Raw genomic sequence first — 26583 nt, forward strand, 5'->3', positions numbered from 1 at the left:
CTGCAGCTCTGTGCTCTGTGTGAGTGACACGGCGTCTTCACACAAATAACTTCATGGATTCAGAGAACTTCCAGAACTTTGAGCTTGGAAACAGTCCCAAGAGAGACTCTCTTGTTTTTAACCTCTTTAGAAGTCACAGGAATAAAACTGAACACAAAGTATTCGGTGATTTTTTTCTTATATCTAAAATATAGCCTCTATAAAATGAAATCATTCCTGCAAGCCACTATCAACTCCATTTGGTTTTTCCTTAGGGCCCCATTCCCATTCACACTGGCAGCAGTGCAAAGTTGCATCAATGTAAATGAGGATCAGGCCCTTTATGCCAGCATTACAGTTTAAGTCTAGGCCACTGTGACAGTCATCTCCCATTAGCAGAGGATAAATACCTGCTAGAAACTGGAACTCAGATGATGAGAAGTTGTACTGCATCTCTGTGTTCTGTTAATGCAACAGAGATCAGTCCTGTTTAAATGAAGCAATGGCAAAAAGAGAGCCAGATTAAATTCAGTCCTTTTTGGACTATTTAAATGGGTATAGGAATTAATTTCAAACTGCTTCTTCTCTATACCTAACCAGGAAAGAGGTTGCCTGGCCTGAAACAGGGAATCAATTTCATTAGCAGAAACAGTCATGTGGAAATCTGAGATTAATGTTTAATACCGACTGTTTCCCTTGTCCTTCCATCTTCTTCAGCAGAGTCCATAAACTATCAGCTCCATGATTAGAGTTGTGGAAGCACTTACAAGGTGCTGCCTCTCAACATAAAGTAACACCCTAACTCAAATGTGCAGGTGATACTGTAGAAGAGTTTCCAAGCACATCACCTCCAGAGTGTACAGTTACTTGTGGAAGACATGGCAAAGCCTTCCCTATAAAAAGACAGAAGGAAGTCTGGGTAGTTTGTGGGGTTTTTTTCTTCTGTTTTTAAGAGGGCAGCACACTGAACACACATAAAAAGAGCAGATAAAGCAAATCTGTATTCTAACAGCAGGATGTCTTTTCTCTTTCTTCCCTCTGAGGTGATTCACTGGAACTCACCGAAGAAGCTGCGAGTGAAAAACAAGCATGTGGAGTTTTTCCGCAACCTCTACCTGACATTCCTGGAATATGATGGGAATTTGCTGAGACGGGAACTCTTTGGCTGCCCCAGTGAAGCAGATGTGAACAGCGAAAATGTAAGTGGGATGTCTAAGGCTTGATGATACAAAGGGTGGTTCATATAAGGCACAGGATTTCTGAAGACTTAAGAGTTAGTTGTGGGGGTAGTGCAGGGCAGAGGAACTCAGGAGAACTGAAGGCAATGCTCAGATTCCCAGAGTGACACTGTGCAAATCATTTAATCTCTCTGTGCCTCAGTTCCTCACCTGTAAAACCATTGTATTAATCCCATCTTTACCCTGGGTTTTGCTGCTTTGTTTTGTCTACTTTGCCCTTTTAAAATCCCCAACAGAGGTACAATCACAAGCTGAAAATGAGGATTTGGGCTCTTATTCCATTAGGCAATTTTGTAAATCTCACCTTTAAACCTTGTCCTGTTTTCAGCTGGGGTAGAGTTAATTTTTTTCCTTAGTAGCCAGGGCTGTGTTTTGGATTCATTATGACAGACCTGTAACTTTCCAGGAGGTCTTGTTTCTTGCTATGTATTTGTTCAATATACAGTGATGTCAGTTTTGTCTAGTAGATACTAATACACAAATAATGAAGAAGAAAGAAAAATACCAAGACTGCTGGATTTAGGTCTGTGAATTTTTGCTGTGCTGCAGACTAAAGAATGAGCAAATGCTTCAAGGTACACACAGGCTGTAAGACTGCTGGGTTTTTCTGTGTATCCCTTAACCAATCAAAGCAGTATTTATGTGTATCTGCATAACATTTGCAATCAGAACCTTTCAGACTAAGCAAATCTTTTGAAAATGATTGAAATCAAGGATGTTTACCCACAGATGTGCGTGTATGTGTGTGCCTGTGCATTAGTACATGTAATTCCAAAGTAAAAAACTGTTAACTGAGATGTTTATACCCAGATGTATATGAACTCTTTGTGTATAATGTGGTTCTCTGGAGATTTTTAGACCAAGTACCAATTTTGCCTGCATAGTCTGAAAGGAAATAAAAAGGAATCTGTAATATTTTATTCAGGAAAAAAAAATTCTAAAACATGCAATGTTGTCTATATAAAAAGCAATTAAGCAAAGCCAGTATCGTGTACACATTAGCAATTAAGAGGTAATTGACAATCAATATCATCATTGAGGCTGGTAGTGTTTCCATTTAGCTTGTGAATAAAATGACCACAGGAGATGCCATTTCCATATTTTTAGATATAGCCCTAAGAGATTGGATAGATATATTTTAACCCAAGGCACAGCTTCCCAGATGCTCTATTTTATCTCATTGTCTTCTGAAAGAAGTGGGGCTTAATTGGGAGAGACAAACAGGTGAGAGGGAGGAAAGGCAGCTGTGCCACCAGAGCAAAAGCACATGGAGGAAGAAAGTCCTCTGCAAAAGGCTTTTAGACAGTCAAGTGAGCTCAGTGTGATAAAAGACCACTAAGAGTCTCATCCTTGGAGACATCAAGATACAAGAGACAGAGTAGAAGGTAGAATAGGAAGAGAAAAGGTGACTGAGACATAAAAAGAAAGACAGCAATACACACTTTTATCACACTTTGAGAATGGAGGTTAAAATTATACTGAATTCACAATATGTTGTGTGGGTTCAAAGAGCATGAATGTAGTCAGAGACTTCTTGCTGTATTTTCCACAACTGTATAAATCCTTAATAAACAGATTTATTCAGACAACAAGTTCCCTGGGAGCAGTGCAGAGAAAATGCAAGTCCTTGCTGTAAATGGCAGTCCCTAAAGTTTAAAACAGCACATTTTACTGAACTTGTATCTTGTTGACAGACACTGGAAATGACTAACTGTTCAAGCCTGTTTCTTATTCAGGGCGAGTAGAATGCAATATGGTATAAGATATGGCTTGTGTCTGAAAAAGAAATGTAACTCATTCCTCCATTTATAAATCATATGTATATATAAAGATACTGGAAAAGAGTGAGCTAGGCATACAAAAATATGTGATTCCTAATTTGCCAAGAAACACCAAAAAAGTTCACAGCCTTCTATCAAACCAATCAGATGTAGGAAAATATCCAGCTTCAGAAAACTTCAGAGTAGTCACTTAGAAGAAAACATTTGTATTAGTTGCTCTTCATAGAAACTCCCCTCCAAACTTGACTATGTCCTTTTATTGTTGAATATAGCAAGCAAGTTTCAGCTTTGAAGTTATGAGACCCTGAGAACAGGATTATCTTGAAAACTCTTGCTCTATCTGCTGCAGCATACACAGTGTCCTGGTAAATACAGCACATTCCCATGATCTATTGAAGGATTATCTTCAGAAGCAGAGCATCTTGTAAGGAGGGAACCACTGTCCTTCCTCCCTGTACAAGAATTAGGCAACATGAACCGGAAATAGCAAGGAGCAGGTTGAAAACAAAGACATTTCACTCACAATGTGATGAAGCTTTGAGCAGGAGATAATGTTTCTAAAAGTATACGTATCCTCAAAAATTACTCTTCTTGGAAAGCAAATCAATCAGGAGCTTTTAAGCTTTGGTGCTGAAAGTCCTTGAAACACAATTTGAGGTCCATGTTCGAGTTTTGAGAAATCCTGCCTGTACCCTCACCCTGCTTTTACACTCCCCTAGGCAGCCAGCTCACAACTGGAGAGAGGATGCTGTCCCAGGTGAGCCTTCAGTCTGACTAGAGGCATTCATACGCTTCCATTAGGGTTCATAAGCATGTATGTTGCATAAAAGGCTGTAATTTCTATTGAGTCAGGTATTTATGAGGTAGGAATTGCTATTTGAATTATCTCTTCTTTTCCTATTATTTTTCCTTTTTATCCTGAACTGAGACTGGCATCCCCAAAACAACAGGGCTTTCATACATTAGGCAGTGTACATGGGTAAAAGGTGATGCTTCAGCTGCCTGTGCTTCTCTGCATGGTGGAGCAGTGGAAAAAATGTCAGAATAGCTCTACTGTTCATAATTAGAGAGAATTACTTGAGCACTAAATGCACTGAGCCCTGCTGTGGAAGAAGTAGTGTCTTGGTGTGAGTCTCACTCATGGTCTGGCTGTATCAAAATATACCCTTAAGGTCTTGTTTCAATATACCAGCCACTGCTTTTCTACAACTTAATATTTTTAAAACTTGATGTTTTATTTACAATTCAACCTGTAATTAAGGCATTCCCTTTCTAGTGCAAATATCTGTAGAACAAGAAAAGGAAGTGTGGCAGTCGGGCTGATTCTGTTTCTCCAAGGCCCTTTTACACTTCTCATCAGTACAGAGATGGTCTTAAAATGAATGTAAATTATGTCTCTTCCCTTTTTAAGGACTCTTAACAGTGCCAGAGAGATGTAAAGGGGCATTAGTTTAAAAGGTATTTGGACTTCACCTTAATCTCTCTCCCTTTCTTCTGTGTATGCATGTGAATGCACATATGCTTAAATATATATTATGTCCATATGCATGTGGAAGTACCAGTACTTTTCTTTTTCTAATGTTTGCTATGAAAGTATAATACCACAGAGAGGTCTGAAGGCCATCTTTAGATAATGTACTGCATAGTCCTGATCTAATCAGATGCTAATCTTCAGTTTCACCAAATCAGGGCTGTTACTACATTCCTAAGCATTGCAACTAGGAATGGATAGAACAGGTAGGGCTCAGAAACTGAAATACTGGAGACAAAGAAACACAGACTGGGATAATTTTTCTGTTTATGTAAAAATGCATATACATATGTACATAGATATATACATGTACATATATATACATATATACATATATATACATATATATATACATGTACATGAATGCTGCATCCCTTCCTAAAAATACTCAAGCTAAAAGACCCTCTGTATGGCAGGAACAGGCTGGGAGCAGGAACCTGCCATGTGCTAAGAGTACCCTAAGTCCCCCTTGTTCAATATGTGCTGGAGTGATGTCACACAAAGCAGACTCTTCTCTGCAAGTTGGTATTACAATCATCCCTTTGTCTTCTGTGCAGATTCTGGGTGGAAAATTCAGGATATGAACCAAATCCTCCTGGAAACCCAGTCATTGACTTGAGTGGGCCTTAGAGAATGTCCTTAGTCACTCCATTCTCCTCATTCCGTGCTATTTCCCCTTTCCCACACCTTGCTTATTTTGATGCAATGCGGAAGGTTTTTGGGAAATCCAAAAAGGTAAAACTTATCATAATCTCAAATTTGAATATTTTCTGTTGGCTTTTAATGCTTATATCCAGCATTTTATACTAAAAGACCTACTGTAAAGCCTAAAATATTTCAACAGGATCTTCCAGCCAATCTCTATTTTTATCTTATGAGATAGTTATTGTAAGCCTGACTTTAGACCAAGGCACACACTCAACTTTTCAGCATTCTTATAAAACTTCTTTCCTGCAGACGGCTTCTCACGAGGTACTTCTGCCAAAGCATTAAATCTGAAGGTTGAATGGAGTGTACCCAGTTAGTGAAGCCTGTGTCCTGGTCCAAGGCCCCAGAGCAAGATCAGTGGGAAGTGTATCACTAATTCCACTTAGTTTAAGGAAAGGACAGTACAATACCATTAGAGAAGACTTTCAGGAAACACAGGAGAAAAAAATGTCTGCAGGTTTTTTTCTCAAATTTTCAAATCATCCATACAAAGGAGCAGTGCAAAAAAACTCCAGCTATCCCTTAACACACTTGCTTAGATGTGTACTTGCATACTAAATATGTTTGTATTTAGTTACTCCTTTGTGCAAAACCAAAGATTCTTAATATGAGCAAAAGGCTGTGCATAACAACTTAGAGCATCCATCAGAAAAGAGGGAAATTCTAGAAAGGTACCACATAGTATAAACACTGCTAACAAATTTAGCAATTTCTGAGTGACTAAAAATAACGTGCAAAGAAGCTTCCAAGTCAGTGTCACAGCCCTGAGCTTGCAGTCAGACTGATGCATTGAGTACCCTTTGCTCTTGCTGAATTTCAGGAGTACAGCCTCATTTGTAGAACTGCAATTTAAAGTTACTGTTTTGTGATGTCATAGTCTTTCTCTAGTAATAACAGATGGTATATGGCAGTTTTGAGGTGAAATCCTGACTCCCCAAGCTGTGTTTTTTCTATTATTGTAACTGTTATTGTTATTAAATGCTGAGCTGGTAGACCATCCTGTTACTTGCCTGAAAGTTGCCATTATACTGCTTTCAAAAGTTTATAATATTATGAAGTGGAGGAGCACATGGACTGGGATTTTTTTTGTCATGCTGTTACGCCATTTTTTTTCTTTTCTCACATTTTTTTAAACATGGGGGAAAGCTTGGAGGTTTCCCCACACCAAAAATTCTGATGACGTCTTCATGAAAATACTCATACCTCAGAGAAGGAGCTGACTTTTGGGCCAGGAACATGTCTTTTGCAAACATGGTGGCAAATTAGGCAAATTAAAATGCAGAAAAATCATGGCTTACACATTGCCAGTAGTGTTTGACTTCAGGGAGGCTGAGGTCTCTTTCTTAGGAGTGTGCATGGATACATCTGACCGGATTATATATATATCCTAGTGACACAGCAGGGTTGGGCATGCTGCAGGCAGGGGACCTGGACAAAGAGAGAAGTTTTCTGTGACTGTTTCCTCTGAATCCTCCATGGCAGGTTCTGACTGGGTGGTAGAGCTGAGAGCAAGAACCTGTATTTGGTCTCTCTTCTGAGGGACATCCATGGCCCTCAGTGATGTCCAGACAGTAGGGAGGAGAAAAACCCAGATTCACGTACAAAAGAGATTAGATCCAGGTCAAAGCCAGAAAGGAAAGAGAGAGAGTTTGTACCAGGAAGAGGAAAGGACAGTTGGGTGCCTGTAGGTATAAGGAGCTGCCAGACTGCTAGAATAGGGAGCATGGGATGGGACACAGGACTGGGGCTGACTTAGACCCATAGAACTTCCCACACAAGAGGGAATGAGTCAAACACTAATCTGAGGCAACAAAAGCAAGGTGACCTACCTATCAAGACACTGCTGCAAGGGGGTCTAGGAACAGCTTGGCCAAAATGTTTGTCAGGGTTCTGGGGAGATTGGATGCAGAGGACTACTAAATCTGACATCTGCAGCTAAGATCAAGGGGAGTTGTACTTTACATGTACAGAATTTCCAAGATACGCTACGTGCCTAAAAATCACATTCTCAGTTGTGTTGAATATTTGCAGTCAGGATAAGCCATCACTTCCGTTTAGCAGGAGTATTAGTGGTTTTCACATGCTGCAGCAGAATTCCTCTTGCCAGGTGGGTTTGCTCAGGCACTGTCCTCTTTGTCCTTAGCACAGCTTTGTTTCACAGAAGGCTCAATTTGACCCATAGCAAATGTACAAAATTTTATGGTGTGGGAGGAATAAAGGTTTAATTGACGTGGGATTAGTCTGGCTTTTATTACTGATCATTGGAGAGGCCAGAAGGACTTTATGTAGGTCATCCAAAACGAGACTCAGTGAATGCTTTTTCCTCTCTACATCCTCATCTGCTTTGTTTATGCCATGCTAAAGGCAACTGTTAATTCACACACCAAGTGCTAAATGTTGCAATCCAAATTGCCTACTGGTGGGAACTGGGACAACTACACTGGAGAAAATGAAACTGCTGCAGTTTATAACCATATTTTAGTTACATCCCAGACTGGTGTCAGTTTTTATTTCAGTGGCTGAGTTGATTTTGTGCTATGAAACTTAACTGCGCACACCTGGGAAAAGGAAAGATGATCTGGAAGGTCTAAGTTTTCATCTAAGCTGCTCAGTTCATGTTGTGTTAGTGTGATATTGAGCAAGTGACTAAAGCCTAGTGTCTCCTCACCTCAACTTAAACACTTGATGAGAGAGCCTACATTAGGGCTCTTATCTCCTTCCCCAGGATCTAACTGGCCTCTAGACACATGATGTTGGTGGCCTCTGATCTTTTTTAAATATCTAATCCCTCAGAAAATACTTTTGATCTTGGATTTTCAGTCAGTCTCATCTGATATGAAGCCCTGGGTTTTGGTGAGAAGTGAATTGTTTCACTGACACACAGTTCAGGAAAAAAACCTGAGCCAATCACAGATTTGCTTACATTAGGAACAGCCTTTGGACAGAAGATTCATGAGCAGAGTAACCAGTTGGCCAGTGAAAGGTACATGTTGCCATGTATCATATGGGTCTGCCATCTGTCAGGGACACAAAACACCTCATCTCACAGAAATGTGTTAGACAAGTAGACCTAGAAGATCAAGGCTAAATTATTTCTCTGACCAGTCTATCTTCAAAGACTTACTTTTCCTGAGATAGAGCCTGATCCCCTGCCATAGCTGGTGTCCCAGAGAAATAATTTAGCCCATATTTCTTTACGTATTTGTCTCTTTGTTTAGGCATTATGTATATCATGGCTGCCATTTTTATTTCTGGACCAAGTAGTACCATAATGCTAATGAAGGCACATGTTTCCCACAGCAGTATTTCCTAAGACAATATCTACCCCATACATTTTTCAACTGAGAGTGTTTTCTAGGGTTGACATTTCTCACATGCTAAGTGGCAAGTAGCCTTAGCATTGAAACTCTTCTAGAATCACAGAATCTTTGCTTAGCAAGTACTTGTTTATGAGAATACATGCTGTCTCTCTACAGCTGAGAAATCTTTGCTGAGTTAGACATATCATTATCAATATAATGGAGGCATCCATAATGGAAAAGAAAATCCATAGTGGATTTTATCAAATCCAGTTGATACTAAGGTTCTTATTTTGATTGCGCACTGTATTGAAACATTCCCATTATAAACACATATTTTTCAAGAATACATAGTATGGGAGCAAACTTCAAACTAAGCTAAGAGTTCTTTGTCTTTAAATAATGGTCTTTGTCTTAAAATAATGTATCCACATAATATGTATGGTGTAGAAAAGATTGTATTAGAGAAGTTTTATGTTCTCTCCTTAATCTCCATCACCAACTTTGTGAATTGGTGAGTTTCACTATTAAAAAGGTGGGAGTCCTAAGAAGGTGTGTCTCCTCCTCTTCTCCCACCCAGGGTTCAACAGTGCACAAAGCTGTAATTTAGCTCTAAATGTTATTCTTGAACTCATAATTAAGTATTTATAGCCTCTTAGCTTTCAACCCAAATGCAATCTGATAATTATTCAGTGACTGCCCGATTAATAACTGCTGTGCAATTAAAATCTTCTGGCCTGGTCATTTGTACATTCAGAAGGATAGTAAGGTACCCCTAAAATGTACATTGCTGTTGTTTTAACCATTTAAATTTCAATCTCCTTAATAATTCTGTTAAGGGCACACTGTCCCTTTTCAAGAAAGAAACAGATATGATATGCTTTCTAGTCATTGTTGTAAATATTGAGTTTAATTCAAATATTATATGACTACAATATTTCAAATTTAGATTTCAAAAATAGAGTGCAGGCTCAGCTGAATGATGATTTGTAAAGCAGAAAGAATGAAAATCCAAGGATACGTAAGAGAACTCCTGATTTCTATTCCACCTAAATGAGGTCTTGATATCAATAGAAGTTTTACCTGAGTAAAGATTTGTCAAGATTCAGACTCTCATCTTTCTAAAAGCAGTCCCTCTCGAGGGGTGTTTTAAGATCTGTGCAGAACAATAGCATAGAAGAATGACAGCCTCATCCAAAACTCATTGAAATCAAAGTAGGTATTTCCATTATTCAGAAGAAGATTATAGAGTGATGTACAGGAAAATATCAGGAATTATTCCATCAGCCTTCACAGGAAAACATTCAGTTGTAAGTATTACTGTGGATGGCAACCATTGTGCTTATAGTTCCAAGAACAACAGCTCTTCTTAACATGGAACAAAAAATACCTACATTTTCCTTTTTTTTTCCTTGAAGATGATGAAACTATTACCTTAATCATTCTGAGCAGGACAAAAAGATGTCTATAATTCAATAATCTTTTTAATGAAAGAGTTTTGAGGTACACTGTGTTTTTTATCAAAAACTCCTAAAAAACTCCTAAAACTCCTAAATAAAGCATATTTTTCTCATCTGCTAATGAATATTTTACTAATTTAATATTGTTCTTACAGGATGTTTTTAAGAATCAGATATAAAAATGGTACCTTTATTAGTAACCTACATTTTGAAGCAATAGATACTGAACTCCATTTCACATGTTAAATCCGTAAAAAAATTTCATCTTCATAACATCTTACTGCAGGTATGACTGATGTTTGCCTTTTAAATTAATGCATTTTCAATATCCTAGGTAGATGTTTGGCTTTAAAATCACAGAATCATATAATCATAGAATAGTTTGATTTGGAAGGGATCTTTCAATGATCATCTAATCCAACCCCAAAAATAACTAGTTTAGGAATGGAATTGGTCTAAGAGACTTGGGATCAGATTGCTTTGAGATGCCCATTTTGACTTTGAAAATGCTTGGTTTTCAAGGGAGCCAGGAAGTTATCTACCATCCTCCAGATTTCTCAAGCTAGGTATCCAGAAGCATAAATCCCATTTAAAGTGCAGGCTTACTTCTGCCAGCTGTGCAGTGGAAAGAACATAAATCTCAAGAGAAGGAGTAATGATCAGTTAAAGATGTTAGTTTTGCAGGTGTCTTTATGTGCTGGTAGCAGCTGTTACTGTTGTCCAGCAAAGGCAGCAGAATCTCTCAGTGCTGAATCTGCTGCTGAGTTTTGTCTCGTGGAGAATGTCTGTGACTAGTGTGAAGCACTGCTTCTAGCAAGGATGAACTTAGGCATCACATTGGAACATTAACTCTGAAACTTGGTGATTGTTCAATCTGTGATTGGTCATTGTTTCACTGGATCTTGAAAGTATGTAATACAGGTAATATTTAGAATATATAGACCATAATACAGTGTTCTGTCTGCATTATGAATTTACTTCCTAGCCCTTCTTTCTAATCTCTTGTGCAGTAACAAGAGGCCCAGGAAAACCCTGCTACTCTGTATGTTCCACTTCCATTCCTTCTTGCATCATTCTGCAAGTTCCCAGCCTCCTGAGTCTCTCTGTTTTGCTAAAATAATTACAAGGAAATGGTGTTTACATCCACTCTTTCCTTGTAGCTCCAGAAGCAGCTGTCTGAGCTGGACGAGGATGACCTGTGCTATGAATTCCGTCGGGAGCGCTTCACCGTCCATCGCACACATCTGTATTTTCTGCATTACGAGTACGAGCCTGCTTCAGACAATACTGATGTGACACTGGTGGCACAACTGTCAATGGACAGGTAGGCAGCACCTCTGGTTCATCCAGGAGTGAAACAGGGAAATCTGACTGTGGAATGCTCTGGAGAGAGAAAAAATGCACATGCATAGAAAGCTAGATGTTGTATGTGCAGTGCACACACTGTACTACACTCTACATGAGTGGAGTTCGTGAGAGGATGACTCCTGGAGCTGCAGGAGTTGTTGCTTATTGGGATTGTCAGGCCTTTTTAGTTTGGAGAGAAAAAGCAGGTGTTTGTAATAGAATTAGGCAAGCAGTTGTAGCTGACCCAAGTTTTTGCATGTTTTTCTGCGCTACAGGATGTTAGTTTTGCCTTCATTAACATTTTCCTTGCAGAAAATTTCAGTTAGTGATTTTTGCTACAGTAAGAATCAGAACTAAATATTCTAGTTTCAAATTAGAAAGTTGAAAATTAAAAATTTTTTTTTTTAATGTGCTAGTGTGAAATAAAAAATCTCCATCTGAGCAGAGTCATTGCATCTTTATCCAAATGTTGATTCTCAGAAGACCATTCGGGCTTTTAGTTCTGATGTGAAATGAAATTTAACTGGTATTTCATTTGGGAAAAAAAAAATCCATTTCCTGACAAGTTCCACCTGTACCCTTCTGATTCCCACCATTACAATTAGTGGTCATTTTTCAGAAGCTTGAAAGTGCAGTCTGGATCAGCCAGCTATGTAAAATTTTGTAATTGTCAGTTCTCTTTTTTTTCCTCCAGCTTCTCAGTTCAAATCTAGTCCAAACTTTGTAGTTACCGCTATCAGAGTGAGTTACAAAACAAATCAGAACTCTTTGAGTATTACCCAGAAACTGATCATTTCCTTCAGCATAGCACATACAGAATATAACATGGCATATGAATAGCACCACTGCTACACTAGTAGAAGGGCAGCAGTTTTCCAGGAGGGTTACAGGAATTGAGATCAACAAAACATGTGCATCCTGCTTTTAAAATAAACAGAAATTAATAAGGGGTTGTTTGTTCCAGTGGTGCCTCAGCACTGCATGTTGTGTTATGATTTGCTGTGCACATCAGTGTCTGTTCTATTGGTTTTTAATTGAGGAAGCATTTCTTAAGTGTACACAAACCTTTGAGTAAAAAAATAAAGAAATAAATTAAGCCTGAGTAAGGGCCACAGTAAATTAATAAAACCAGTGTGTGCACATGGTATATTTTCCCCTCCTCCAAATTTAATTTAAAAGAATGAGCTGGAGCTCAGTGTGGATTCACTGGCACTGATGCAAAGTCTGAGCATCTGTTTCTCTTTCTGGATCCTCACTGGGACACATGTTTTTATTGATAGAGAGAACCACACATTTTTATTCAGGAAGAACAGCCGTCCTGGAACTGTGCAGGAAAAATCTTCCCTACTTCACTGGTGTGTTGCTATAAATTATTGATTTGAGTTGGAAATACTTTCTTTCAGCTGAAATCAATAAATAATATCCTACCAAAGAACTGCTTAGCTGCTTTGTTTTCTTTCACTTCTTTCAGTTGCTGCCTTATCTTTTTCCATCTTCTTTAAACCACTTTTATTAAACTCCTCCGGCACAACTGTAGACATTTAAGAATAGTGTCTCAGATATAAGATGGCATGAACAATGTACATAAACAATGTGCTGTACACTACACTCCTGAATTATTCTTTGAAATTATTATGGAAGATGAGGCAACCAAAAAAACAACTCCCAGCACCTCCCCTAGTCCTGTTGGAGGGGAGAGTGACATGACTGTCATGACAGACTTAGGTTTGCCTGTCCTATGGGCTTGAGGGATGGAAGAGAGGGATGCATTTTGCAAGCTAACATTATTGTCTTTAGATGGAAGCTTTGAGACAGATTTCATTCAGGGTTGTTCATTATTGGGTAATTGTCATCTTTTGCAGTGATGGCATTTCCTTGAATATTGGCTCACTGTGATTTTTATGCACATGTTTTGGCTAGGCAGGCTTTTTAACAGCTCAGTATGTACCTCGGGTTCAGAAATCAGAGTAGGAGTTTAAAAAATGTGAGATCAGAATGGGGAAAAGGAAAGACGTGATTAGCAATAAACTGCTTGAAATCTGAGCAAGAATGAGTTGGAAATCAGTTGAGTATTCTTAAGAAGAAAAATAAAAATAAAGAATTTCACAAAACAATTGAATTTCATCAAAATTCACTTAGCTGAACAGACCTTTAAAAAATTTACCAGCTAAATTATGGTCTCATTATTATGCAGTACAACAGTACATTTGTTTTCTCTAGAGTCCTTAAGAGAATGCATTCCTCAGGACTGCTTAAAAGAACCCAAAAGTTGGTAATGTTATGCTCAGAAGCTCAGAATTCTAGGTTTTGTGTTCAAAGGAGACTTTAAAACTTACAGAGAGTAGTTCCTATATGATATTTATGGAAGTAGAGCCTGTCAATGAGAACAGCACAGTAAAATGGAGTATTCTGAAGGGTGCTGAGGTGTCCAGCTGGGAACTTGTACCACCAAAACCCAGTTTCCACTTCAGTATCATGAAAAGCTTTGCATTATCAGGTGTGCTGTTTAAATAAGTTATATGTGCCATTAGTTCACGGTATGGAGTCCTTAAAAGGCATTTTGCTGCATTTTTTACTAGGCAAGTTTTCAATTTTTAAAACGATGCCCTAAATTTGAGTGCTGACAGATCAGAGTCTTCTGATTAACAGATTTATACTATTTGTCAGAAAAAGGCAAAAAAAGAAAAGTATTTTTCCTTATTTATTATTATTTGTGTAATCAAAATTCTAGACCCTTTACATACCTTTTAGATAGTTTTATATTGATTTGTGTTTCAAATTCAGCTGTATGTTACAGGCTGATAATAGTCTTTGTTTCAATAACAGATAAAAAGGGAATGATGTACCAAGTGTAGACTAGTAAGGTAATATCTCACATCTAAGAAAAAAATATTGTATCATCTTGGTATCATCACAATCATTCAGAAATGCAGGAAAAAGCTATTAATGTTAAGTCAGACTGTGTGTTTACTGGTATGAGTATATCATTCCTTTATTTTGCAAATCTTAGGGAGATAATAGGAGGGGGAAATTATTTTCTCAGATTATGATAATGCAGAAAAGTTTTCCTGCATTTTGTATAAATATTAATAGGAAAAATTCAGTAATGTGGATTTGGAACAGAGTGAAGATAATAATTTTGCACCATCTACTCTTCCCAGTTTTTAATAGAATATCTGGCTAGGCTGCATAGACCATTTCCCTTCATATTAAATCAAGAGGCTATGTAATCAGTCCTTGCTGCATTTTTGGGTGACACATCTCAATCTCTAGGCAATAAATTGCCCGAAGTGCTTAAATGATTTTGACCAAGTTGGGTTTGATTAATGTTTCTGTATGAAATCTTTTCTTGTCATTTTCTTCAATAGTATTGTAACTGCTGGAATTGTTTAAAATATACATCAATACAACCTGTTTTAAAATGATTTAATGAAATTTGAGATAGTGCTAAACATATACAAGTTAGTACTTTTAGTGTTGGTTTTGTATGAAATGTTCTTTTGATATTCCACATCAGTGCCATGTTTGTCCTTCCTCCCCTCCTTACTCCCTACCGATAGTAAATCCCATTTCTATGGATGTGTCATCCTTTTGTCGCTTTCCCTGACAGAAGCCTTCTTCTAGCTAATGAGCATGTTCACCTAAGTCAGTATCCCCTTGACCTGTCTCTTTTAACAGCCTTTAAGATCTGACTAACTGCCTTGCAAAAATCTGGGGAGGAATTTCCTAAACTGGAGGTAAAACAATCTGTCATCTCTGAACTCCACAAACTTATTGAAGAGCACTGTAGTGTGTTACTGTGTGGGAATAGGTTGACCTGAAATGTGAATTGGGCACTAGACAGCTTTGAAGTTTATGAACCCCATATCCTGTAAGTAGATCCACATGAACAGATCCCTGCAACTGCTCAAAGCTCCCACTAGATAAGTCCTGTTATCCATGAGGATTTTCCTGCTGCATCAAAGACAGAAAATGATGGTGCTTTAGGTATCTGATCAAGGGCCACCTTAGTCTACATTGGATTTAGTGAGATAGGTGTATCCAGGGTGCAGTCCATCTGTCCAGGAAGAGACCTCTACTTACCATCTTAAATAATGAATTACGGTGTAGAAATATTTACTGCTTTCCACAGCATATAAAGTGTTCCCGATCTGTCTCACTTAGAGAAAGATATCTGCATTTGATCAGGTGAATGCAGGCACAGAGTCCCAGATGGAGAAATAGCTTTTTCTTACTCTCACCCTTCCTCTTCCAGGCTCCAGATGCTTGAAGCCATCTGCAAGCACTGGGAAGGTCCCATCAGCCTGGCACTCTACCTTTCCGATGCAGAAGCCCAGCAATTCCTGCGCTACGCTCAGGGCTCAGAAGTCCTGATGAGCCGCCACAATGTTGGCTACCACATCGTGTACAAGGAGGGGCAGTTCTACCCTGTGAACCTGCTCAGGAACGTGGCCATGAAGCACATCAGCACACCATACATGTTTCTGTCTGACATCGACTTCCTGCCCATGTATGGACTCTACGAGTACCTGAGGTAGTGGACAGTGAGGGAATTCCCACTGTCACCCACGATTTCAGCCTCCCCACACCCCACCCTTCTCACTTATTCCCAAAACAAAGCAGGTGGACCAGATCTGGAAATGGCAGCTTATAAATATTTGAGGTGTGACAATGCCCAGCAAGGCACAAGAATTTTTAGAGCAGAGGAAGGGACTGGAATTGGAAAGTAAAGCAAAATGGTTATGAAAGAAAAAAACCCAGGTCTGAATGTGAGCCTTGTTAGCCATTAGAATAATCTCCTCAGGGACTGCAGAATAACCAAGTTGAAAATTGAACTGGGTTAAGTATTATTAAATGTCCAAGAGCATCGTTTATTAGCAGAGATGTGAACCAGGCAGTTTCTCTAAACATCTCTGGTTCTTAATGTCAGTGACAGAAAAAACATGTAGAGTATTACTGAACTTGTTGTCCATGTGACACACTCTTAATTCAGTTCTTTATCTTGAAAAGAGGGTGATGAGTCTAACCAGCTCAAAAATATGATTGCAATGCCAGGACCTGTCAGGGCAAAATAATTGTAATAAGGAAACTGGGAGGAGTAGCATCAGTGTATATTGTATCATACTGCATGTGAGCAGGTTGCGCTGAGCAAACTACAGGCTTCTGATCTTTTAACTGAGCTTTTTTTTTAATAAAGACCTTTTTCCCCTGCAGGGGCTGGTCATCTGAGGCCAAAGCATAGAGCAAGGAGGACACCCTGTGGCCAGACAGGAGGATGTCAGTTCCTTTTTCCTGACCAGTTTTGCTTTTCATCTCTGTTCTAATTTGGTAAAAGTTTATCAAAGTGTTCCAGTGAGGGCCTGCCTGTAGGTGTTCCCTGTCAGTTCATAAGCCTAGGGCTTTGGAGTGTAAAGGAAAATATGCCTTCTGGTATCCTGAACTTATGGAGGAGTTCCTTTGTTTCAGGCTCAACTCTGTAAGATGTACAGGGCCAAATTCACTATTCAGAGGGGTGGAGTACATCTTCTGTGAGGAAGGGATCAGAGAGTTGAGATTGTTCAGCCTGGAGAAGTGAAGGCTCCGGGGAGACCTTATTATGGCCTTCCAGTACATAAAAGGGGCTTAATAAGAAAGATGGGGACAAACATTTGTAGCAGAACCTGTTGAGGTAGGACAAGGATGAGTGGTTTTAAACTAAAAGAGGGGAGATTTAGATGAGATACAAGGAGTACATTTTTTGCAATAAGGATGGCAAAATAAGATTATGTGGCAGGTACCCCATCCCTGCAAATATTCAAAGTTAGGCTGGATGGGTCTTGGAGCAACCTGATCCAATTGAAGATGTCCCTGCTCACTGCAGGGAGGTTGGGCTAGATGACCTTCAGAGATGCCTTCCAGCCCAAACTAATCTATGGCTTTCAAGATGCTGAATTTCAGTTATACCATTGAAGTATTAGCACACTGTGTCAGCTTGTTTCCCTCTTATTTTGTTGAAGTCTATTCAAGTTGTGCTATGAGCACTCCAAAATTATTCTGTCTCTTGCACACTTTAGCTGTCTCCAGATACGTGTTCTTCATTTCTCTGTTCTGTGTTGGTGTTGCTTACTGGTACATTTCTTCATAGCAGTGCTGGACACAGTAAGGATGGCAGCTGTTGATACTGGCATTTAGTGCTAGAGAAGGAATTTGTTCTCTCATGCTGCTTCACAGTGCATGGATGGGAGCCAGCAATGAAAGGAAGAAGAGAGGAGTGAAGACAGAATGAAGTACCATCATTTCCTTGAGATATTGCAACTACAGAAATAATTCTTATAGGGTGATATTGTAATACAGAACTAAATGCATCATGATGGTGCATTGGTGATGTTTCACAAAAAACCAGAGATGCTGTCTGAGAGCTGCTGCCTCTGAGACTTTGTGTTACTCTGCCAGCCTTTTTTAAGGCCCATACCACCTTAACCATGACTGAGGAGTCTTTCTTGCCTAGGAACATTGAAGTTGCTAATCTGCTACTAGCAGCTCTTTAAAAAGTAGTTGATTGGTTTTTTTTTCTTTTGCATGTGGACTGTAGGCTTCTGTTGCTTTTTCAGTCATGATTTTTCTAAGCAAAGTAGCAGGGAGGTGCATTGAGATTATTTTGAGTATGGATACCCTGTGTCTTTCTGCGTTGACTGTTCCCACTGCCTCTGCAAATAGCTGATTAGTGCTATCTGTCTGAATGGCAGCAATTGTTTGTTAAAGAGATGTAAAACATTTTTATCCTCATTTCCTCAGATAGAACAACCATAAACAAATGGAAATAGTGTGGTATTTCAGGCATCGCTTTGTACAGGATAAGTCAGGCAAGTGCTTCTCACTGAAAATTTGCTGATTTACATATATTGCATATTGTGTCTCTGCAGATAATATATTCTCAGAAAGAAAGGAATTGTTGAAAGTATTTTGAATGTATTTTGAAGGTGTCATACAAGAAAGATTACAATCAATTTTGAAGGAGAAGGTGATGGAGCTGGTGGTTACCTATCCCTTTATTTATCTGTTGCTTTGCACTTAGATTTGTGCTAATTGAGCTTTTTCACCACTGCTAAGTAAAACCATTTCAATCTTTTTATCTCCATCAAACACCCTTTTAGTCCTGCCTGCCTTAGTCTTCTGTGAAGTACAAAAAGAAATGTATCATTTAAAGATTTCTTGTTTACCATAGTTACTGAGGTAATCTTGTCATTGCCCCAGAGGTGAAGGCTGCTTCTAGTTGCTGCAAGTAAGGTGTTTGGGTCATCCTACAGTGACTTCTAATATAAAACACTGAGACAGGCTGCTTATCTACGGGTGTCACAGCTAGTATTAAAGTTAATTCCTGACACGTTTGTGTAAAATGTGCCCTTGGCTTCCAGTGACACATTTAGCATGAATTGAGACCCGACATCCCAACTCTATCCATGGGTTTTATACCTGTCTCCTACAATGAGTTGTGAAGTACTTCTGCTTATTTTTCAGCATCTCAGCTAGGGAGTGGTTCACATTGTGCCTACTGGGGTTTTTGTGTTGGTTGCCTATGAATCCATTGCTTTTGCAGAGAGGAAGAGCATTTAACAATGGGTTGACAACTCTCCAGTTCTGACCACAAGCTCAGTGAGTGCCATATTTGTTACTTGCATCCAACCACTTACCAAATCCCGATGGTGGAAACACATTTGAGTTAATGGACTCTTTTTTTTTTTCCTTTTTCCTGAGTGTTTTAGGATTAGGGTGCTACTTTTCTATGTTTGAGCTTCTCTATCCTCTAAAAATGGGAATGATCTTACTATCTACTTATATGAGGATGAGAATTCTGTGTTAATTTTTGAAAAGAACTGTGTAGATTAGAAGATTGATACCAACATGCTGGAGTTCATTCAACACGTGAGGAGACTCTTGTGATTTAAGATTCATTTCTTCACTCACTGCTTTGTGAAAAATACAGTTGATTAGATTTAAAATTTTACCCAACCTTCACTGTGTCAGAATGACACATCAGGTCCGCACACAAAGATACCTGGGAAATGGTTTCCTGGACAACACTAGCACAAAGAGAGCTAGCTCTTCATAGTCATAAATCCTTATTTTGGGGTTTGGGGAAAAAGGACGAGAAAGAAAAGTGGATACTGAATCAATACTACTGAATCTAAGACAACAGCTCTTATCAGGATAGTGCAAGAATTAAGTAGTTTACCCAGTGCTAGGTTGCAAAATAAGCAAATGTACTCCCTACATTAAATTCCACATACCTGGCACCAAAAGTGAAAATTTTCCTTAAGTATAACAGAACCTGTCAACCAACAAATAGCACCTCCACTCAAAACAGGAGAAAAAGTCATCCCACAGAAAATGAAAACGCAGATTTGCTTCCAGTGGGAAGAAGTTAGATTTTCAGCTGGTTGTCCAAGGAGCAGACCACCAGCCAAATTATGAAGAAAGAAGAAAATGGAAGGTGTTTTTCCCCCTAACAAGTCCTCCCTGCCATTGTCACAGTTTAAATGGCCTCTATCACTCAAGTTCTGTCCTTTATCTCTCAAGTTCAACACCTGGATGTCAGCAGTGATTTCTTCTTCCCTTTGCATCAGTCTTTTATTATGGCACCAAGTCCACCTCAAGGGCAAGTGACTGTACTCGGAGATCAGTGCTGCTGGGCTTCTTGTCTCAACTCCCAGCTCCATGTGGGAGAGACCCTCCACTTGGATCTTACCAGCTGCACTAGTTGTGGCTGAGCTGGAGGTCTTTCCTCATAGCATCCCTCACAGTGCTGTGCTGTGCTTTGCATTGGAAAGGTGTGAATACCTCTCCAGTGTTTTGGCTACTGCTGAGCAGCACTGGCACAGCACCAGTGCTGTATCTCCATCGTTCTGCCCCCATCTGGGAGCAGGAAAGATCTTGAGAGGGGATGCACCTAATACTGCTAAGCCAAATTAGACAGGGAGAATCCATGCCAAATGATGTCAGCTGAGATAGATACAAAAGCTAAAAAAGGAGGAGGAAGGCAGGGCATTTATTGTTTAGAATGTTTGCCTTCTGGAGCAACCATTATGTGCGCTGAAGCCCTGCTGCCCTGGAAGTGGCCAGACATCACTTGATGGGAAGGAGAAAATAAAATCTTCTCTTTTTCTCTTTGTTGGTGCACATTCAGCCTTTTGGTTTTGCTTTAGTAACTGCCTTATCTCAACATATGAGTTGTTTTCCATCTTATTTTCTCTCTCCTACCCAGCAGAGAAGGAGGGCTGAGAGCAGCTTGATGGGCACTTGGTGTCCCGCCAAGGTCAACCCACCATACTAACATGCACCTCAGATGCTCACATATCTCTTGAAAATATTTCTGGAAGTATCTCCACATCTGTATGCACTTAAAGCATCTTGTTTCCAGACATCTGTTTCTCTTCACTTACCTTACTTTTTTGTTGACCTTTGACAGTACAAGTGATTTCAGGCTCTTCTATCGGTTTGCTACCTCTGCCTTTTGATTTCTTCATGAAGGTACTATCATTTATTCCTTCCAATAGTTCAGGCATTGACAACTGTATGAAATTTGCAGGTGACAGGAACAGCAGGGAGTGTGCAGAAAGGATTGCTGATATTGACAACACTTTTGTGGTTATATCCCATATCTTAGAGAATAAGTCACATTCAACACTAGATTCAACACAGGTTGCTCTGTCTGGCAGTATCTGCTCTTACTTGTGACTGATACCTGTGCCGGCTGCACCTTGGGTCAGCTTCAGACTGTAAACCTTGGTGGGCAGGATTGTTTCCTACTCTTGGACAGAGCTAAGCACAGCAAGGCCTTGAATTTTGCCTGGGCCTTTTAAGCTCTCCATAAAAACAAAGTTACAGCCATAAATGGAAGCTGCTGTTTCCTTGCAGAGCCCAAAGGATGGGTATCACTACAAATGTTACCTGCTCCTTCCTAGAACTGAATCCCCAAAGCCATACTGCTCGAGGCTGATAGATTGCACAGAGACCAGAAAGACTTAGATTTTGGAAAATAAACTATATTAATGTCCCCTGCTCTCAGAAGTGTAAAAGAAAAGAAACATTTAAAAGCATCATAAAGACTGTATACTGGCACTGCTCAACAACTTTGGAAGATCACAAATGCTGATTGTGAAGGAGTCATCTATTGACATGAAGATATCTTGGCCTCTAGTGATGGTGAGAGAGAAGCTTGTAAAGAAAGTACAAAACCAGTTATGATAAAATGCTGTTAAAATCCTTGAGTTGTGAAAAGTTGACTGGAATGTGTCAAGGGCTCTTTAAACAATGCAAACTTTGCAGTAAGGAGCTGAGAACAGATTGCTTTTTATAGAGCAGGCCTATAGGGTGGTATGAATTCCCTGAAATTCAGATTTTATTAAGTAGTTGTGCTCATCTTCTTTTTTTCTGACAGCAGTATAAATGAATTCTAGGTATTCAGGGCCTAGAAAAATGGTTTGTTTGGTTCTTCTGTTATTAGGACAGTGATCCCAATTCCTTCAACTTAAAAGGCTGTAGAGAGTTTGCTGCTTGTCAACATTGTCCTTGATTGCTTGTTGCAGTAACATAAAAGCCAGGACAGTGAATCCTGTTAAGGGAAACTGACTTTGACAGGGAGAGAGAGGCATATTTCTGGTATGAAATATGGAGATAATGAAAGGAAAATTGAGACAGAGTTATTTCTAATGACAGGGATAGTAAGATTCAGTTGGGAGATGGAAAAGTAACTTCTTTTTCTTTAAGTTTTAGTTTGTTAGGAAAGAATAGCCTGAACACCTCTGGCAGGCAGGAGGAGAGATTGCTAAGCTGCTCCTCTGTTGCAACAGTTGTCCCAGGGCCCCTCCCTTTAAAAGAGCCCTGCTGTGTGCACACACTCACACACCAAAAGTCTCTGCACTGAACAACTTGCAGCAAAAACGAGAAAGAGAGGCTTCCCAGTCCATCCAAGTGTAGACCACTTCTGTGCTGCCTGCAGTCTGTCAGGGCATCATTGATCAGTCCAACACAAGCTCATTTGGAATTCTGTTGCTCTCCCAGCTCTTAGAGCAGCAGACCAAAAGCAGAAGAAAATTTGAAGCACCTGTAGGAAAAGATATGAGCCATAGTTACATTTATAGTATCTTAACTGGCCATTCTCTGCACTTATTTTGAAAAACTCAGTGGTTTTCTCAGTTGAAAATTTTCCTGCTTTTATTTGTTGTTTCTCTTTGCCAGGAAGTCTGTCATCCAGCTAGACCTAGCTAACACCAAGAAAGCTCTGATTGTACCTGCCTTTGAGACCCTACGCTACCGCCTCTCCTTCCCCAAGTCAAAAGCAGAGTTGTTATCTATGTTGGACATGGGAACCCTCTTTACATTCAGGTAAATGGAAAGTACTCTTGAACCTGTGGTCATTATCTCTGGCTTTTATGTTCTTCTCAATATTTTGTTCTTCTCTCTTACTGTCAGCTGCATTAAGAAACTTACTGTAATTTTTTTCCCTTTGCTTAGAGAGGCAGTGAACAGAATCGTGTGGATGTAGTCTGTCTGTAAGCTCAGCATTTTATCTTGTATTACAGTCCTCTACTGAAGGACTTCAGTTGTTAAATCGAATTTGTTTTATTTTCTTCATTTTCTATTGCACTACGAAATCAAGTGTGACCATTACACTCAAGTGCGTGTAATTTACTTTTTGGTTGCCAAGTACTATCAGGGTAGCTGTGTTTTCTCATGTCACCAAAGTGATGTATCTCTGCCCATTGGTTCTCTTCCTTACTGGAAAAACAAACACAGGCTTGTCTTATGCTCTTTTAAAGTGTGAAACAGCTGCTTAAATACTTAGAGTTCCTCTGTGCAGAGGTAAGAGAGTACTCTGACTAGAGGCTAAGAAGCAAAGAAAGCCTAAATTTGGAGCTCCTCTGAAGCAGACTTCTTTTGTGGCTGGGAACAAGTCACTTCTATTATCTGCCAGACTCTTCAGTTTTAAAATGCTACTACCAGGGGTTAACCATCTCTTGGGTGTGTGTGGTAAGGTCTGATTAGCAGACATTTGTAAAACATCTCAGTGATGGGAAGAGTACAATATGGCCTTATGATGTTGCACAGAGAGAGGGCTTAGGAGACCTGTGTTCTCTTCTCAGCTCTACTACTGCCCTGCTGAGAGGTGCTACACGAATCACTTTGCTTTCTTACATCTCTCTTCCCCTCTCTGAAATACAGGTAACAATGTTCACCTCTCCTTTTTGCAGTATTTTGAGATCTAGAGATAAAAGTTATGAAAAAGCTAGGCATTATCCATGGCTGGAGGAGCTCAGTACCATACCTCTCCCATCCTTCTCTTACTTTAGAGCTTTCCTCACTCTTTTCCCATTCTCTCTCTCATTGCAGCAGCCACCCTTCCCTCATATGGTTGCATGCACATGTCGTAGCAGAAAATGTGTCAGTCTGGAAAACATAATTCTGATCAGTGTCAGAATTCTACCAGTTACTACCTTGAAACAAAAACTTGAGGTGACTGAGAGAGGCATGCCTCTGGAAAATTACTGAAGGATACTGATAGAGCAAGTACCTTTCCCTCTGCCATCATTCTTGAACATACAAAAGACATAAAAATTAACAAAAGATCTGGTAAAAAATAGTTGTCTCTGGTGGAAAATAAAACCCTCAGGATTTTCATGTGTTGCATTCCACCAGCAGTCAGCTGCACAGTGATGGGCTTTCACTACAGATTTCATCTTCAAGCTATACAGCATGTTGGTGTGTTATGTACACAGCTGGATTTGCAAATCCTTTCTCAAGTCTTACTCAGACAAAAATGTCTTTAACATCAGTGGGAGTTTTTCCAAAGCAAGGGTAAATAAGACTTGAAGGACATGCAGTCTGTAGCTGGTGTACATATTAATGTAGGATACATTTTACAAATGCTTCCCCAGTTTGTTTTGCCTCATTTCACTGCTCAAATCTACCAACAGCCACGAAGCATCTGTGCTCTGGGCTGAGAATTTCCACCTCCACCTTCAAGGTGCTTTAATAATGCTGCAATGTGACGCTGAGCAGGTGGGAGTGAGCTGGGGAGGACTGCTGTGACAGTGATTGCTGAGAATGCCTGCAGCATCCCAGTCCCTCACACCACACGCTAGATTACAATCTTTCCCTCACTGAAATTGCTTTTGTCACCTCTTTTTGAAATGGTGACCTTTTCTACCTCTGGGCAGCTAAGAAGTACACAACGGCTCTCAATTACATCCCTCAGCCACCAGCAGAAGAAAAGAGAAGCAAAGTGAGCATCTGTGGCTGGCAAGGTGTGCTGTGTGAAAACCTCCACCACAGCAGAGGCTCTGTGCCAGCTCGCTGGCTCCCTTGACAGCTGGTGGCTGGGAGTGTGCTCCTGAGGATGTGCCTGCTCAGGGCCTGGGTGAGAGCTGATGAGCCACAAATGTACTGCCCACACACATCCAAGCACAGGGGAAACCACAGCTGGCAGGAGACTCATCATCGTATTGAGAAAACATAAAAAGCAACAACTGATTAACTAATTAACTGATTGCATCCACAATCCAGAAAAATGTTTAAACATCTGAGAACAGAAGTGGCAAAGTTCTTCTTTCATCAAGTCATCTTTCTCACTGAAACAGGAAGTTTAGAAGAGGAAGGAAGGAAAAACACTCTGAGAAGAATGACAACTTCATTTTGCTAACTTTAGCAAAGTTTACTATAGTTTTGACATCTTACTTTAAATAAAAGCTATCAGTAACACAAGTAAAATGAAACATTGGATCCAAAGTGGAGGAGGAGGGGATGTGGTGCATTCCAGTTGTTTTCCATGAACCGTGGGAAAGAAACTCATCGTGATTTTGGGGAGATCAAATTGCTTGGTTTGGATTCGTCAAAATTGCGAGTGGAGTGAAAAAATGTTGTTCTAAATTTTCACAAACTTCTCCAGAGATTCCAGTCAGATTGAATGTGGCCTTAAAACTCAATGTGTATTTAAATATTGAGTGAGAAGGGCCTGAGCAGAAAACTAGATTTATCAATTTATCCTTTGAAATGGAATACCAGTATAGTCAGTGAACCTCTTCTCACAACTGCATCACTGATAGCAAAGTCTGTTGGAAACAATTCATTCTGTAATGGGAGCTTCCTCTCTATGGACCTCCATGGAATGGTGTCTGCTTATCTTTCTTTGTACAGTTCTTGTAATCAGCCATTGACCAAGACCTAGTTCCAGCATATTATCTGTGTATGAGCCCATATATATTGGACGTACAGCTATGTATGTAATCTGATAATGCTCTCACAATTCTTGTTTTTAGTCTAATTACTTCTTCATTACTATTGTGTGTACACTTCATCTGAGCATCATACACTTATTTGCCTCTTTTTCAGGACCTTAGCTATCCTTTTGCCTTTCTCTTTCCTTTCATTCACATCAATCACTCTGAAGAGGCAAGTAAATAAACTCTGATGTTATTTGGTTTTGTACAATCAAATCTACTCCTTTTCTGCTTTGTTTCATCTCTGCAACCCCAGTTCCATATTTTTGCTTAATTGTCTCTTCCCAATTATTTATTTTTCCCTGCTAGTTTGCTCTCTTGACTCACAGAGGTTGTACTTGAGCTGCTATAGATGCTTACACTGGTATCTCCAAAAAGGGTGGAAAGAAATTGAATTCTTTTTATGGTTAGTATCTTGTTACCCCTTGTTTAAATCAGTGGGAGAGTGTTACTAGAATAACAGGCAGCATTTGGCTGCTTCTCTGCAGGAATCTCTCAATTAACCGAAGGTTGTATGGGGCTTTGAAGATAAAGATCACTTCATAAGTGTTTAGCAGTCATTATTATTATTATTATTATCATAATTAGTTTTAAAATGCCAAAGGTAGGATTTTAGAAGATACAGCACCCATCACAATCTTATAGCATTTTAAACCCCACATTGTGACTGTTGGTTAGTTTCTTTTTCCCAGCATAGATAGCTGCACTTCAGTGACTGGCTAGGTTAGCCACTCATCTCCGAGAAAAGGGATAGGTTTTTTGGCTATGATTCCAAAGGGCATTAAGGGTTATAAGCATCTTTGTGAATCTGGCACTGCCTTCTAATAATCTCTGGAGAATTATTTCACTGTCAGTTTTTTTAATATAGAAGGGTTTTGTTTTTCCTGGTCCCTAGGTGAGATAGCGGAAGGTGGTGAAACCTGTTTACAATTTAGAAATGCAGCATACAAAGGATCATACATTACTTGTGATCCCAATACTATCC

General features: G+C 39.6%; 1 protein-coding gene across 1 annotated transcript in view; it reads left to right on the top strand.

Annotated features, from left to right (window-relative positions):
* LARGE1 (LARGE xylosyl- and glucuronyltransferase 1) overlaps nucleotides 1-26583 on the top strand; it is a 277613-nt gene that overhangs the window by 236260 nt on the left and 14770 nt on the right. The window contains exons 10-13 of the mRNA XM_033058741.2: nucleotides 1023-1178; nucleotides 11157-11320; nucleotides 15599-15877; nucleotides 22561-22707. Of these exons, the coding sequence (XP_032914632.1) occupies nucleotides 1023-1178; nucleotides 11157-11320; nucleotides 15599-15877; nucleotides 22561-22707 (746 nt within the window). The remainder of the gene's footprint in view (nucleotides 1-1022; nucleotides 1179-11156; nucleotides 11321-15598; nucleotides 15878-22560; nucleotides 22708-26583) is intronic.

This window comes from Catharus ustulatus, chromosome 4 (assembly GCF_009819885.2).
Source record: "Catharus ustulatus isolate bCatUst1 chromosome 4, bCatUst1.pri.v2, whole genome shotgun sequence".
NCBI lineage: Eukaryota > Metazoa > Chordata > Aves > Passeriformes > Turdidae > Catharus > Catharus ustulatus.